The sequence below is a fragment of the Colobus angolensis genome, unplaced genomic scaffold (genome assembly GCF_000951035.1).
Source record: "Colobus angolensis palliatus isolate OR3802 unplaced genomic scaffold, Cang.pa_1.0 Scaffold33, whole genome shotgun sequence".
Lineage (NCBI taxonomy): Eukaryota > Metazoa > Chordata > Mammalia > Primates > Cercopithecidae > Colobus > Colobus angolensis.
This window is the reverse complement of record NW_012116599.1, coordinates 4,286,452-4,303,552: the sequence shown is the minus strand read 5'-3', so window position 1 is coordinate 4,303,552 and position 17,101 is coordinate 4,286,452. Positions and strand designations below refer to the sequence as shown.

The following is a 17,101-nucleotide window of genomic DNA, read 5'->3' as shown; positions in this document are numbered from 1 at the left end:
GTAGAGACGGGGTTTCACCGTGTTAGCCAAGATGGTCTCGATCTCCTGACCTCGTGATCTGCCCGTCTCGGCCTCCCAAAGTGCTGGGATTACAGGCTTGAGCCACCGCGCCCGGCAAGATTATCTTCTTTCTCTGCCATTTAAATTAAGATCATAGTGTATACGTCCCTTGTAGCTATGAATCAAGTGTACCTATGCCACATCTCTTGTTTAGCTTACGGCCACTGGAAATGATCTGTTAAAAATGATCCCCATATCATATTGGTCTCATCTACCAATAGTGCTAAGTGTATCTGCATCTTTTATTTTCTCCTCTATGGTGACATAAGATTAATGGATCAGAACAGCACATTAACATAAACTAAACAATCTATTTATTTTCTTTCTCTCAAATTGCCACAGTGACCGTAAACAAACTTTATTTTGCAGCATGGTGGGAGTGACATCAAATGGGTTGATGGTGGCAAACCACTTTTCAAAGTATCAACATTTGTTTTATCAACAGTAAATACTCAGGTGAGTATATTGACCTGAAACAGTAGCATTTTCTCTAACTCACAGCATCATGAGGTAAGTCCCATATTTACAGGATGAGACTAATCATTTCATGGAGTGTCAGAAAGGCAGGTGTTTGAATACTACAAAGGAAGAATGTTAAGGGCATAATCTGATGCCTCCCTCAAGATAGAATGTCCTAATCCCTTAAGCCCATACAACATAGAACTTCAGACCAAAATACCAGAAGTGTATTTAATAGGATCACACTGCCCTTGGAATATGGTTTGCTTCCACTGACAACACTCATGGATTAAAAATGTTAAATGTTAAAAATAAAGGCCAGGCGCGGTGGCTCATGCCTGTAATCCCAGCACGTTGGGAGGCCGAGGCGGGCAGATTACCTGAGTTCAGAAGTTCAAGACCAGCCAGACCAACATGGAGAAAACCCGCCTCTACTAAAAATACAAAATTAGTCGGGCATGGTGATGCATGCCTGTAATCCCAGCTACTCCGGAGGCTGAGGCAGGAGAATCGCTTGAACTCGGGAGGCGGAGGTTGCGTTGAGCTGAGATCGTGCCATTACACTCCAGCCTAGGTAACAAGAGCGAGACTCCGTCTCAAAAATAATAAATAAATAAACAAACAAACAAACAAATACTTCAGATCTTTACCTGAAAACCAAGTCGATCCCCAATGCCTTCCCAGGGCTCACCTCATGGGAAGGCCATGAGGTTGGCAGAACTGCATTTGAGAACCACCCCACCTAATTTCTGGCTCCATGACCCTGGGCAAGTCACTTTACCTCCAATATCCTTATATCCTCAACAAGAAATTATATCAACAGAGTCTCTGCTACCTAAGGTTGTAGCAAATATGATCCAAAGGAGAAATATTTCAAAATGTGATCAAAATGAGAAATATATCATGAACTGCAAAAGTCAATACATGTATAATTATTACCATTGTTAAATGACCACAAACTCATTCCTTCCGTGGCAAAGCAGCTTATTTTACCACAATGTGAGTTTTCTGGCAACAGATATAAACTATACATTATTACAAGTACATAAAATATGTATTTCTCCTTTCTTAGGTTTAATGTGTATCTGCTTTTCATTTTTTGCTTCATGCTGCTTTATCTACAAGCCACACTTGATCCATAAGAAAAATGAAATAATCGAGGCATCATATATACATTGGACCAAAATTTCTCTCGGCAATCTCTGAGGCTTCAAGTCCCATTGACTTCTTATCCCTAGCCCTGAACCCACAACTATTTAAACCCATCTTTTCTCTGATGCCATCAACCCTGGTCAAGTTCCACAAAATGCTCAATCTCCACCAAACCCTATATTTTCTTTCTTTTTTTTTTTTTTTTTGAGACAGAGTCTGGCTCTGTCGCCCGGGCTGGAGTGCAGTGGCCAGATCTCAGCTCACTGCAAGCTCCGCCTCCCGGGTTTACACCATTCTCCTGCCTCAGCCTCCCGAGTAACTGGGACTACAGGTGCCCGCCACCTCGCCCGGCTAGTTTTTGTATTTTTTAGTAGAGACGGGGTTTCACCATGTTAGCCAGGATGGTCTTGATCTCCTGACCTCGTGATCCGCCCGTCTCGGCCTCCCAAAGTGCTGGGATTACAGGCTTGAGCCACCGCGCCCGGCCTATATTTTCATATATCTCTGCAGCTCCTCAGTTTCTCTGTCTCATGCTTCCAAGCTGCTTTCTCCAAATAGCTGGTCTCTAACTCACCACAGCACACCCTCTCTCTGCCTTGACTTTCATCACCCACATGCTGGCAGCATTTACCTTAGTTTTCAAACACCCAAGGCCCTGCAGCCAAACAATATCCACCTAGTTCCCGGAAGACCCAGTGATCCCTTTGACAATCAGCCCCTCTTCAGTGGGGAAGGGAAGCTCTCCCACTCACCCTCCCTGACTATTACGAACCATATCATGGGGGGTAGACACCCTACGTGATATGGGGAGTAATTGTACTCCCCTTTCCTGCCACCCCCCACCGCCCCGCCAGCTATTACGAACCATATTGCAGGGGGTGGACACCCCCCTTCCTCTTGGTCTGGTTGGTTCCTACCCATCCTTCAGATCTTAGCTCAATTGTCACTTTCTCTAAGAAGCCTTCCCTGTTCCCTGACCCAACAGACAAAGCTAGGCCATCTTGTCACTCATCCAGATGGCACCTGCTTTGTGTTTGAAGCGCTCATCAAATGGGATTACATAGGTGTGTGTGGAAGTAGTGGTGTCATGCTGGCCTTCCCGCCTTAATGGAAGGTACACAGAGGAAGGGGTTGGGCCTTCCTTGCCCTCTGCTCTGTCCTCCGTCGGTGCCTGCTAAGAGCCTGGCATGCAGTCAGCTTTCCATAAATAATGAGCAAATAGACGAATCAATGAAGTGATACTTAAAAGGAAAACAGTTGTCCCTGGTCAAAAAAGAGCTACATTTTGAAAACAGAAAATAGCACATGCGCACACGCACACACATAGTGACCTGAGGGAAATGAGGGAAACCCAAGCTACAGATGCCTTTCTGGAATCATAGAAAGCCAGAGAAACATTCAGAGTGTGTCCTCACACAAGTTCTTTATCTCACTGCCTGACTGTGTAGCTCCCACCCTCAGGGCAGAACTTGAGAGAATTTTCCAGGTACCACCTTCTTCAGGAAATAAAGTTCAAGTGTTTTAGTCAGTTTTATCCTAAGATATGAGTTGTGGACTTCTAATCTGGGGCTAATTCAGGCATTCTAAGCCTGAAAATATGCCCTGTCGATATTCAAGAGTACGCATTGTCATGTGTGTCAAGCATGGTATGGAAGAAATTGGTAGAAGTCTATGGAAGAAGCGGGAGTGGGAAGATAAATGAGGAAAATTTTTCTAAACACAAAAAGCACAACCAAGGGAAGTAATTCTCCAGCCATTGTCATGTGGTTGAACAGGACAATAAAACCTCTTAGAATGAAATAGAAGAGTGGGCTTTGTAGTTTATGCAGAGCCTTCACTAGGCCAGCAATGTCCACATCAAAGCTTTGTTCCTCCGACTCCTTAATAAAGCATTTGCACTTCAAGGCATCAATCCTACAGAAGTGCTTACCTCACATCGCAGTGGTTTGTGTTTGTAGCACAGTTTACGTGTCATTAGAAATAAACTTTTTTTTTTTTTTGCTGTTGTAGGATCCACATGTGAATGCATTTTTCCAAGAGTGCCAAAAAAGAGAGAAAGATATGTCTCAGTCACCTACCTCAAATTTCGTCCGCTCTTGTAAGGTAACATGACATGCCAGCAGTTTCAGTGATCTCCAGGGTAAAAATATGCAAAGGAGACATTTACATTTTCCACTGATTGGCAAACTGGGAGATGATAATTACTCAAAATTTTTTAATACCTTATCAATTCAGAGAGTAAATGATTTTATTTCATAATTTCTGAATCGTTTCTGTTTCTTGACTTAAAAGACAGGCAAAAATCAGTTTTTTCCAAAATAAAAGTAATTGAAAATCAGAATCAATTTATTTTAAATTAGTTATTAAATCAAGAGTCCTTGCAACATTACCATCATGCCTATATTCCATATTAATTGCAATAAAGAATAAAGCCAGATAAAGGTGGGCTACCGTGCTCATATTCAAGTTCTGAAAAAAATACCAGAACATACTTTATTTTTTTCTAATGTATTCATTTTTTAATTAACAAAGAAAAATTATATACCTTTATTGTATACAGTATGATGTTTGGAAATATGTATACATTATGTAACAGCTTCATTGAGTTAATTACTGTATTTATTATATCACATTCTTATAATTTTATTATATCACATTCTTATAATTTTATTCTTATATAAGTTATTATAATATAATAACTTAATATCCACTCTTTTAGAGATTTTCAAGAGTATAGCCCATTTTTATTAACTATAGTCACCATGTTGTGCAATATTCCTCCTATATATCTAACTGAAATTTTGTATCCTTTGATCAACATCTCCCCAGCACTCCCCTCCCTAGACCCTGGTAACCACCATTCCACTCTCTACTTCCATGAATTCAACTTTTTTAGATCCCACGTATAAATGAGATCATGCAGTATTTGTCTTTCTGTGCCTGGCTCATTTCACTTAGCATAATATACTCCAGGTTCCTCCATGTTGTTGCAAATGACCTAATTTCCTTCCTTTTTAAGGCTGTATAGTATTCCATTATGTTTATGTACCACGTTTTCTTTACCCATTTCATCTGTTGATGGACACTTGAATTGATTCTATATCTTGGCTGCTGTGAATCATGCTGCAATAAAGATGGCAACCTAGACATCTTCAGCATATTGATCTCATTTCCTCTGGATATACATCCAGTAGTGGGATTGCTAGATTATATGGCAGTGCTATTTTTAATTTTTGGAGGAACCTTCGTATTGTTTTCCATAGTGGCTCTTCTGATTTACATTCCTACCAGCAGTGTGCAAGTGTTCCTTCTCCTCCACATCCTTTCCAATAATTATTATCTTTCACCTTTTTTGATAACAGCCATTTTAACAGATATGAGGTGATATCACACTGTGGTTTTAATTTGCATTTCTCCAATGATCAATGATGTTGAACATTTTTTATATATCTGTTGGCCATTTGTGCATCTTCTTTCGAGAAATGGCTATTTGGATTCCTCACCCACTTTTTCATTGGGTTATTTGTTTTCTTACTATTGAGTTGTTTTGAGTTCCTTCTATATTTTGAATGTTAACCCTTTCTAAGATGTATGGTTTGCAAATGTTTTCCTGCATTCAGTGGAGTAAAGTTGTGTCTTTACTCCATTGAGTGTTTCCTTGGCTGTGCTGAAACCTTTTAGTTTGATATAGTACCATTTGTCTGTTTTCACTTTGCTGCCTGAGCTTTGAGGGTCACATCTAAAAAATCACTGCCCAGTCTAATGTCATGAAGTTTTTCTCCTTACGTTTTCTTCTCATAGCTTTATAGTTTCAGGTCTTGAATCTACGACATGCTTCAAATTTAATTGATATCCTTTTTATTCTGCCAATTTACTACAGAACTTATTGAATGTGGAAAAGATTCGTGCAATCATGAGTTTTCTGCCTATAATTTTGAATCAGCTCTTCAAAGTTCTGGTACAGAATGAGGAAGATGAAATAACTACAACTGTCACCAGGTATCCATAACACAACCTTAAGAGAAGAGACTTTATAATCTGTAGTTACACAAACTCTTAATTATAACTAAACAGTCATCTACTGTTGTGTGTTTACATTTCATTTGAACACATCTCTAATTTAAGCATTTTCCACTCTTGACTCCTTACCTTCTAATACCTTATTATTAGTAGTAAAGTGTTAGACCTCTTTTTCTTTGATTTTTAAATTAAACTTTTTATTTTGAGATTCATATGCAATTGTAAAACATAATTCAGTTTCCCATGTGCCGTTTACCTAGTTTTCCCCACTGGCAACATCTTCCATACAGGTGTAGAATCATACAGCATAAATTTTTGAAATTGGCTTTTTCACGAAACATAATTCTCTGGAAATTCATCCAGATCATTGCATTTATCAGTAGTTCACTCCTTTTCATTGCAGAGTAGTATTCCATGATGTGGATGCACCACGTATGTTTAATTATTCCCCTGTTGAAGGACATCTGGAGTGTCTCCAGTTTAGGGCTGTTATGAATACAAGTGCTATGAACATTCACGTACAGGTTTTGTGTAAACATAAGTCTTCGTTTCTCTGAAGTAAATGCCCAGAGTGTAATTGCTGGGAGACAAGGTGGTTGCATGTTTGATATGTAAGAAAGTGCCTGTTCTCCAGAGTGGCTGTATCATTTTGCATTCCCACAAGAACCTTTTTTTAAAATACTAAATTTTTTAACTGTTCTCACTTTAAATTTGGCTATACTGAATTCTTCCAACATCTCTAATCTGGCCAATGCCTTCACAAATCACAGTTTCTTCTTTATAGAGATAGTGTTTTGAATTAATTATTAAATTTATATTTGTGCTGTTCATTTTTAGAAAAAACTTAGTCATAGCATTCTGGGGGAAAAAATGTTACTTTTGGCATTGAAATGTTTCCAGTATCTTTCTAACTCACAGGCCTGTTACTGACCTCTTTCTGAATGAGGGTTTTTAGCCTAGTTTTTAAAGCAGAGCCTGAAATTCTGGACAATTTAAATATCTCTAATGGCTCCACAACCATCCAGTTCTAGACCCACATTAAAAGTCCCCAACTGTGTCTTCAACTCATGCTCTTTTCAGCATGTGAATGTGTGTCTGTGTTGGCAAGACTCCTAAATATTGCAGCAGATAGATCTGTTGAAAATTCTGAGATACTCCTGAGCACCATAGCCATGGAGTTATAGTGTTAATGTGAAAAAATAAAAAAAAAAAAAGCCTAAAAAAGAAAAAAAGCCATGGAGCTATAGTAGTGTTAATGTGAAAAAAGATCCACCTGTACCATCACTGCTACTGGAAACCCCAACCCATCTACGGGAAAAACAAAGCAAAACAAACCAACTGCATCTTAACCTAATTACTTCTTCCAAAAGCATATATACTGCCCATAGGTCGGAAGGCAAGCCCTTTTCAAATGAAATATGATTATTAATTTGAAGTTAAAAGTCTAAAATTTTAATTAGGCACTAAAAGTAATCCCTTTTGCAAAAAGATAATGTCAAAAATGCACAGACCATAATTAGCACATTCAACTTGGACAAAAAGTCTCCATTGTAATATTACAACACTACTTACATCTTTGTGTTTCAAAGTTTCAAAGTTGGAAATGGCTCATTGATAGAAATGGTCATCAATGCTATAGATATTAAATGCCCAGTATTGGATATGGGGGTGAGAAGGGCAAGGAAGGAGTCAGAGATTGGTTCATTCATTCACCCGGTAACTATTAAATACCCAATTTAAGAAGCACTGTAATGACAAACTAAAGCGGGATTTTCCTGCCCTCTCCAGAAAGGCCACTGATCAGCTTTGCTTTTCCAGGGTTCTGACCGACATTGTGGCCAAGTGCCATGACGAACAGCTGGATCCTTCTGTCCAGTCATATATTAAGGTATGAAATGCCTCTTGGAAATTGCTCATATCCCTTGTGCTGTGTGGCTTGTCTCATTTCCTGTCTACAGTAAGTGGGAAGCTTTCTCCCTTTAACTGAGTGGCGCCCATCACAGTAATATCAGGAATTCCCCTTAGCTACTTAGAATTCCATCTCTTTGCATTAATGGGCGAGGTGAATTTTTAAATGTATAAGTAATGTGTACCTGTGCAAATAAATAATTAAATGGGGAGAGAGAGGAAAGAAAAAGATAGAGGAGAAGACTCAAGTGCCGTGCTTTTGAAGTCAACATTACAAGTAAATGAGATTCCTGTGTTAATTTAAGGAAGACTTTCCTACTGGTTTGTTGAATGCTCTGTGTTTCCTCTGTAATGCTTTCTTAGCTCTTTCTATTGTTTTCTCAGGCATTATTTCATTTTCCCAGTTACTGTATATTTGTACCTGCTTCTGGTATGTTAAGTCCTTTATCTTCTGGCATGAACCACTTGCCCATTCCATCAGTGTGCACTGCTTCTTCCAGTGTCCTATGTCAAGTGTTCACTCAGAGATGCTTCTACTCTCATTTCCAGTTGGCCTGTGGATTAATGCCAGTGAACTTGTGATGATGTTTGCGTTTTCCTAGTTCCCACCTAAATGTCATCCTCTTTAATGAAAAGAAAGAACCCATCCAGAAATACAGAAGAGTATCTTAAATTACTTTATAATACATAGAGGACCTAAATCTCTAATTTTTTTTCCTAGGCATAGATTAAATCTTTTTGAGACATAGCTTTTTCATCAAAAAACTATATTCTCTTAATATGTATGCACAGACAGATACTCACATATTAAAAATGTCTAGAAACTTGTTTTTTAAAAAAATTGGCTGGGTGTGGTGGCTCACGCCTGTAATCCCAGCATATTGGGAGGCCGAGGTGGGCAGATCACGAGGTCAGGAGATTGAGACCATCCTGGCTAACACAGTGAAACCCCGTCTCTACTGAAAATACAAAAAAAATAGCCAGGCGTGGTCGTGGGTGCCTGTAGTCCCAGTTACTTGGGAGGCTGAGGCAGGAGAATGGCGTGAACCCAGGAGGCAGAGCTTGCAGTGAGCCGAGATTGCACCACTGCGCTCCAGCCCAGGCAAGAGAGCGAGACTCCATCTCAAAAAAAAAATCCTCACTCCCATAAAAGGAAGTAACCAGAAATTGCATGCTGGAGAGAACCCCTCTAAGATACCATCTGGAAGGAAATTTTTTTGTTAACAATTTTTATATCCATATGTTTTCTATCTGTCAGAAATGTTGGTTGTCTTTCCAAATACCAAAGCATGAGTGTGTGCCCTTTTTAAACATAGGCTACATGCCGAAAATACTTATTTCACAATAATTTCTCTATGGTATAATTTTACCCAATAAGATCCACATCTCAGTTGCAAAAAGCCAGTTCTACCTACACATGCCTTTTTAGTTTGTTCTCTAAGATAGGGTCATAGCTTAGTTTTATAGAGTATCGATGAATTTATCATTCAACAAAATCACCTCAAGAGGTTTCACCCTCTCAATGCTTACCCCAATGTTTCATTTCAATCCTTAAAGGGACTGACAGAGAAAGAGAAAAAAAGTTCTTGATCCATCTTATACACAGGCATCTCCATTTCAACACATATTACTTTCCTTATGTCAGTGAAATCATTGAAAATTACTTTAAGAATTCTCCTGTGTTGTGACTATCTTTGTGACTACCAAGGCTAGCTCTTTGTGAGTACCTCAAATCTCAGACTCTCTACCGATGATGCTCCTGGAGAGATGCATTAGAAATGCATCCTCGTGTGACCCTTATTTTTAACCAGGGTATCTGAAATACCCAACAGGACCATCTCACTTTATAATACAGGAGATTATCTACTTAGCTTGAAGTGGTCCAAAAATACACCTATGTGGAATTTTAGGCTGATAACAATTTTATAATAAATTTTAACATATCTAAAACAAATACCTCCTAATAAATATAATCCAACTCGCATTTTACTCTGGAAAGAACACTAAGCTGGCATGTAAGAGACTGGATTCTAGTCAGTTCTAGACTGGAGCAGTCAGCCTCTCTGAACCTCAGTTTTCTCCTCTATGATGTGAGATGAAATGACCAAAGGAACATTCAGCTCTATCATTCTGTGATTGGACTCAGTGCATGCTTGAATGTCCTCGAAAGATGTGACATTCAATGCAATTTGTATTTATTCAGAAGTTATCTAAACACCATTTCAAGTTCAGTGGTGCTAAATGCTGCTAACTCACTTCATCTACAATATTCAAAATGCACACATACGCCATGTCTTTTTCAAAGATGCGTGGCTAAAGCCAGTCTAATTAAATGCCATGGTTAACAGTGATTTGTAGCACTGATGGGTTATAGTCAAAATTTTAAAATAACATTTCAGTGCCAGTTTAAATGCCCTTCAGGCTAAATAACTGTGCATGGCATGAGCTCTTTGATGACATTACTCTCATCTGAGGTATAATCCATGAGAGGGAAAAATTGTATTACTCTTGATTTTATCTCGTTTCATGCATCCATTAACTTCATCTTTCTGCTTTGAGATGAGCTTGAAGAAGTCAAATTCCACCAAGACAAGTTAGGTTGCCAATGTGCTACAAAGTTCAAAGAAACAGTTACAGATCCAAAAGCTAATGTGCCTCTGTGTTAAGCCATTCATTCTCTTTCCTGCCTTCACTCTCAATTATAGTGAAATCTGAATTGTGAAAATTATGAAGAAATGTCCTTCCATGAGGCAAACCCAACTCATAAGTGAAATATTACAATTCAGTAATAAGCATTTTATATTTGAACTTTATGTATGTGCCTAAATTGATACTGATATTCTTAAGAGATGAAGAAATACTGAAAACTAGCCATTACATGCACTCAGTGGTACATGCCAAAACCAATCTTCTGAGGAAAAAAATAAGTATGCAGCATTTGTTATCTTACTGATGGCCAATGTTCATGAACGCCTTGATAGATGTGTCTAAGCATGGGATGATAGACCCTGGGCTTGTGGGGAGCTCACCTACTGGCCTCTGGAAGGCACCGGCTTCCCCACTTGGCTATTTGAGTGGGTGCTCTACCCTTTCAGGATGAAGAATTGCTACCATGCCACCTGTTACCAATGGAGGAAGGAGAAGGGGAATGTGTCCTAAGTAGGTGGGTCAAAGCCCTCCATGTTTCCTTGAACGTGTTAAATGGCTCTCCGGCTCTTTCTCTTGATTTCTACAGAGTTTCAAGGAGAGCTTAGGTGAGCAAGGCCCGACCTCTGCAAAGCCCTAAATAGGAACAGGTGTGTCCTGCTCTTATCATTGGGCCTGCATTTATTTCATGGCAAAATCTGGCATGAGCAGATAATTTTGAGATATGAGTTATTCACATGACATAGTTTTTGAAGCTTCATTTTTCAAAGTACTTAACTTTATTCACTTTTTGGATTTTCTTCAGTTCGTGTTCAAGACCAGGGCATGCAAGGAGAGGACTGTACATGAGGAACTGGCTAAAAATGTGACTGGTCTTTTGAAATCAAATGACTCAACAACAGTAAAGCATGTCCTAAAGGTAAGAATTTAAAGATGGTCCTTTAATGTGAGTACTAGGCATGGATCACACTTATCCCTGGAAAATGATAGGAGTCATTGATGTAGACTGTTTCTCTTGCAGTTTCCAGCATTAAGATTCATATTGAAACTTAGCATATAAAGATACTAAGCAAAAGAGATCTATATCAAGACAACATACAAAAAAGTAGAATGGGCTGGGTGTGGTGACTTACCCCTGTAATTCCAGCACTTTGGGAGGCCGAGATGGGCAGATCACCTGAGGTCAGGAGTTCAAGACCAGCCTGGCCAACGTGGTGAAACCCCATCTCTACTAAAACTACAAAAACAAAATTAACCAGGAGTGGTGGTGCGCGTCTGTAATCCCAGCTACTCAGGAGGTGGAGGCAGGGGAATCGCTTGAACCCGGGAGGCAGAGGTTGCAGTGAGCCGAGATCATGCCATTGCACTGCAGCCTGGGCAACAAGACCAGATAGATAGATAGATAGATAGATAGATAGATAGATAGATAGATAGATAGATAGATAGATAGATAGATATTGTATGTTAGAAAAGAAGACGCATTGGAAAAATTGTAGAACAGGTAAGAATTGGGCATTGTGAGTACTGAAGGTGTAGGGGAGAGTTGAAGTTTTAAATAGAGTGGTCAGGATGTATCTGATGGAGAAAGTAATTCTTGAGAAAAAAAAATGTGAAGGCGAAGAGGTGCTGGCCATGGAGATGCTCAGAGGGAAAGACCTGCATGAAGTCATCAGGCAGCAGCACGGCTGGTGTGTCTGCAGGAGGCAGGGAGGACACTGTGGCTGGAGCCAAGTGAGCAGAAAGAGAAAAAAAAAGGTGGAAGATGAAGTCATGGAAGCCACTGGAGGCTTGGCAGTTAGCACAGGCCTGGCATTCCCACTCAGAACAGAACTGAGATTTGTGTCATTGGAAGGTTTTGCACAGAGGAGTAATGGTTTAAACCAAGCTGACCTTGGTTTAAAAGGATCCCTCTGACTGCTGTGTTGAGAATCGACTACAGTGGGGTAAAAATGGAGACCGCAACCACTCGAGGGGCTATCAGAGAAGCAGGATCCTCTGGGGAGAGTCACTGCTCAGTTAAAACACGGAGTGAAGAGAATGCTCGGAGAAGAACTGCATCTTCAGGAGATTGTGCTAATGATGGACCATGTGCTCTGGAAGGCGGGGCGGGTGGGTTTCAGGAGACGGGAGGCAGTAGAGTGTGCAGATAGATAAGGAAATGTGTGGAGAGGGCAGTAGAGGAGTCAAGGCTTCATCTGTCATCAGATGTAAACAGGCAAAAGCTCAATTTCATTAGTGCTGGTGGATTCAAGGAAAATAGTGGAGGCAGGCCAGAGTGCTAAGGGGTGGAGAGGGGCAGGAGTCTGCTGAATTAAGAGACAAATGTTGGAACACTTGACATGATGGCTAAAAATATTTTGGACAAGATTAGGGAGAGAGGATTGCAGCAGTGTGCCTGGGATTCATTCATATTCCTAACAACATGTTTCACTTCTAATAGCCATTAGAATGCTGTTGGAGTGCTCGAATAGTATTGGTAGCCATTTCCATTTCTTCTTACTAAGAAGTGATCACTCCATTAAGCCATAGCTGCCTTTGTAGAACATCAATCCCTTCTCTTTTTGATCTGAGCCAGTCTTCCGGAATTAGGACTATGTTGTCAAAAGTTTATAGCGGCATTGTTTGTATGAGCTTAAAACAGGATATAATCCAAATGCCCACTGACAATAGAGCAGATAAGTACGTGGTGAGTATATATGTCATGTGGTGACCATAGGTGATCCCCCCAGCTACATGCTTCAACATAAACGAACCACAGAACAGAGTTTGTTGAATGAAAAAGGCAATCTCAGAAGAATACATAGAGGACAATTCCATTTATATGAAGTTCAGTGGCCAGATGAACTAAATATCCCTTCATTGCATAAGTATTCATAGCAAAATTGTGAAGTAAAGTAAAGGGAATGATCAGCACAAAATTTAAAACTGTTACTGTGGTGGAAGGGGTGGGAAGCAGAGAGGATACAAGGAGTGTGTTCTTGAAACTGTACATATACAATATGACTTTTTGTAGCTAAGTGTCACCCTTAGGCCCAAGAAAGAAGGGTGCCCATCCTGGGGTGTGCTTTGCTTTTCTCATACTGCACCCATCCTCACAGGCCAAGGTTTAAGAGGAGCTAAGAGAATAAAGAGAATAAGCCCACCAGGAGCCCCTACCTCCCCTTCTAGACCTGTAAGGAACCCCAAGACCCTCTTGCTGAAGGTCCTATAGGCGGATTCCCAGGCCTGCTTCAATCTCTGTCCCAAGCCCTCCAGACCTCCAGAGGACAGGTCTTGATGCCTGAGTGCAACCCTAGACCCCATTAAGGAGCTACTTGTGGTAGGGAGGAGGGTCGGGTTGTGGACAGCACTCAGATGTGCAGGCTGGACAGTTTCCAAAGGAGCTCAGGTGGACAAGGTCCTACCTCTGCAAAGTCCTAAGTAGGAACTGGTGTGCACTGCTCTTATCATTGGGCCTGCATTTATTTCATGACGAAATCTGGCATGAGCAGATAATTTTGAGATATTAGTTATTTAGGTGACATAAGTTTTGAAGCTTTGTTTTTTAAAGTACTTAACACATGTGCACCAGGCCCCTCAAGGGGGAGGACAGAGCCTTGGGTAAGAAGAAAAGGGTTAGGCCAGGCCCTGTGCCCCCTAGGACCTCACACACTGGTGCGGCATTCCAAGGTGTTATGAAGTTTTGTTTGTTGAGGTAGGAGGATCAAATATATTTTATTTAACACCTTTTCAGCTTGACTTCCCAACTTCTAGATATTTAGACATATGACCTTCCATTTTCACCCTTGCCTCTAACCTTTGAAATTTTAGGGGTGAGTTTAGTACAATAAAAAGTTTGTTTAGGTCGGGCTTGGTGGCTCACGACTGTAATCCCAGGACTTTGGGAGGCTGAGGCAGGACAATCACCTAAGCCCAGGAGTTCAAGACCAGCCTGGGCAACATGGTAAAACCCTGTCTCTACAAAAAACACAAAAAGTTAGCTGGGCATGGTGCACACATCTGTAGTCCCAGGTATCCAGGAGACTGAGGTGGGAGAATCACCTGAGCCGGAGAGTTCAAGGCTGCAGTGAGCCGTGATAGCACCACTGCAGTCCAGTCTGGCAACAGAGTGAGACTGTCTCAAAAAAAAAAAAAAAAAGAAAAGAAAAAAAAAGTTTGTTTAGTTTTGTTTCACTAAGTGAAACAACTAGAACATCCCTTGAATAAATGTTTCGTAAAATAACAGCTTAGTCAGTCATGCCAAGTAAACTTGTAACTTGTTTTAGTTTAAATGTTTTTTGAGAGGATTGAGAAACTGAAATGTCTGACATTTACTTTTACCACTAGAACTTTTTATCCCACTTTATAGTGGGATAAAAATCATCCCACTATAATAGAGAATATTTTACTGCTCTAATTCATTTAGTTTCAAAGAATACATTTTAACATAACAATGTTATAGTATATTACATATTACAAAGAAAAAAATTATCATTATTTTACCATAGGATAATAAATGTCTTGTTGCCTTTTTTTTCCTAATAGCATTCCTGGTTCTTCTTTGCAATTATCCTAAAATCGATGGCACAGCACTTGATTGACACAAATAAAATCCAGGTAAGAACATCAGTAATATAATATTATAATATGTTTACAATATTATCCAACAATTGCACTAATGATTATGCTGTCATTAGTTCCATTTTTATTTGCTTTATAAACCTTAGCAATTTACAATAATTATAAGTAGGAGAAATGATTGTGTACATCTGCACAGGCCCTTCAAGCAGATACCAAGACAATATTGGAAATGCAAAAGATGTATTGGAGGGAAGTAACTATAAAGGATAAAAGGAACAGGAAAAAGAAATGGGAAAGTCTGATGCCTGTAAATGAAAAGGGGGAAGGAAGGAGGATTGGCTAGGAAGAGTCTCACAGTGATAAGGTTTTAGCTGGGCTGATGGGAAGTCTGAGAGCAAAGAGTTGTCATTAGAGGAACCCTGCACTGGGGAGGCCATCTGACTCTAGGACCTCCACAAGCTAAGTTATTGACTGGGAGCAGCCTGGGGAGAGGGTAGCCTTGGCATGAATGCTGGAGCAGATCCCAACATACAGCAGCTCTTTATATTCCTCCCACTAGATTCTGTCTTGAAGGAACATTTGAGCGATGCACATTCCTGGCTGCCACAGTCCAAGTTTGCATGACATATTGTACATGTTCATGAATCTGCTTCCCCACAGTTCCCATGGGCCTCTCCTCCTGAAAGTAAGGAAGCTTAGAAGAGGGACCCTGATGGAATTAACTACAGCCTCCTGCCATGGCTTTTCAGGAGCCTACGTATTACTCATCATCCGTCACAACTCTCCATTCTAGATCCCTCTCACCCTAGCTAGCAGCTCCGAAGGTCTTGGTGACTCACCTGGTGATGTAACCCAAACCCTCATTCTAGAGTGGTCTCAGCCTCGGGTCGTCATACTCTACTCACACCAGAGTTGGTACATGTGGCCGTTCACAGTTACAACGGAGTGAGGAAGACCAAGAAGCAGCCAAGTAAATCACCTGAGTTCCACACACATTTCTCTCAGCCCCCATTGTGGGTAGGGTCAAGGGAAGACCTTTGGCATTGCCCTTGCCCCACGTGGAGAGTAAATCAGAACAATGCTGCATGAGGTGGGGTTGGTGGTATACAGTGATATTGTTTTGATTTATTCTTTTGGTGGGGGAAAAGCAGCGTCAGAAGCTCCCACCTGGCCTCTCCCTCTAGGCTACCTCCACAGACCAAGCACCCCATGGAAGGTTACTCCAAATGCCAATTTTATTAATACAAATTATACATTTGGGACCAGTTACATGACTACTGGGGGAGATCTTTGAACCCAATGGATCTACTGTTAACAGAACTTTAGTCAGGACTCCACTTTTAACCCCTGTAAGTGCCCACTCTATCAGGACAGACATGGTGATGCTTTTCATTTCTGGATATCAGTGTCAACTCAGATCCTGTGTCCAACAGTCTTTGAACTGTATTCCCTTCTCCTCAGTGTATAGTAGCCTGAATAAATGACTACAGAGCCCTTTGGAGAAGAAATGATAGACTCATTACACTATGTACCTACTGCATTGTTGCAGTGGGGGCTTTCCTTTAGGGACTCCATCACCTCTTCAGTCAATGTGTACCAGATCTGAATTGTGACTCAGGTCCAGGAACAGAGAAAGGAACCATGACTATTCATTAGAATGAACATCCTCATCTTCCAGTTGCCCATTCTTGCCTTCTTTGTTAATATGATGTACCACCATTGCTGGTTGCTGTCTGTTTTGTCCCTAGGAGTTCCAGGCATCATTAACCAGCTCTACAACTCCCTGAGAGTCGGTCCCTCTTGGCTTCCCCACCAGTCTTACCATTTGTCATGATACTCACAGCCTCCTGGCTCCTAAGATTAAGCACAGCACCATGGCCTCTGCTGTTTTGGTGATCCCTGATCCCCATGGCTGCTCATGAGCCAATGCTGTGACTGCTGCTCCTGCTAACAGATGGGAAACACCCCTGACTTTCTTAACGATATTGGTCCCCAGCACCTTCTTGATGGCCGTGGTGCATGCTGTCCTCTGGGCCTGCCTGGGGAACTTGATACGCTGGTGGATCTTCCGGTCTCAATTAATATCCATTCCCGCATATCCATCTCCCTCCACCTCTTTATTTTTTCCTCTATCCTCTGCCAGGACAACCAGACATTTCCACTTCACTTAAAGTAGGCCATCTCTAGATTCTCAGAGCAACCCTAGCAGTGAGTTGCTCATCCCATGAGTCCTTATTTAATCCCATGTTCTGAAAAATCACGTCCATGTCAAGGTATTCTAAGTTGCCCTTACTTT

The 17,101-nt window shown here is 40.8% G+C and overlaps 1 protein-coding gene across 1 annotated transcript in view; it reads left to right on the top strand.

Moving 5' to 3' along the window:
• DOCK10 (dedicator of cytokinesis 10) overlaps positions 1–17,101 on the top strand; it is a 185,896-nt gene that overhangs the window by 107,125 nt on the left and 61,670 nt on the right. Inside the window, exons 21-26 of the mRNA XM_011952036.1 lie at positions 430–516; positions 3,682–3,774; positions 5,552–5,670; positions 7,510–7,579; positions 11,051–11,164; positions 14,770–14,841. Of these exons, the coding sequence (XP_011807426.1) occupies positions 430–516; positions 3,682–3,774; positions 5,552–5,670; positions 7,510–7,579; positions 11,051–11,164; positions 14,770–14,841 (555 nt within the window). The remainder of the gene's footprint in view (positions 1–429; positions 517–3,681; positions 3,775–5,551; positions 5,671–7,509; positions 7,580–11,050; positions 11,165–14,769; positions 14,842–17,101) is intronic.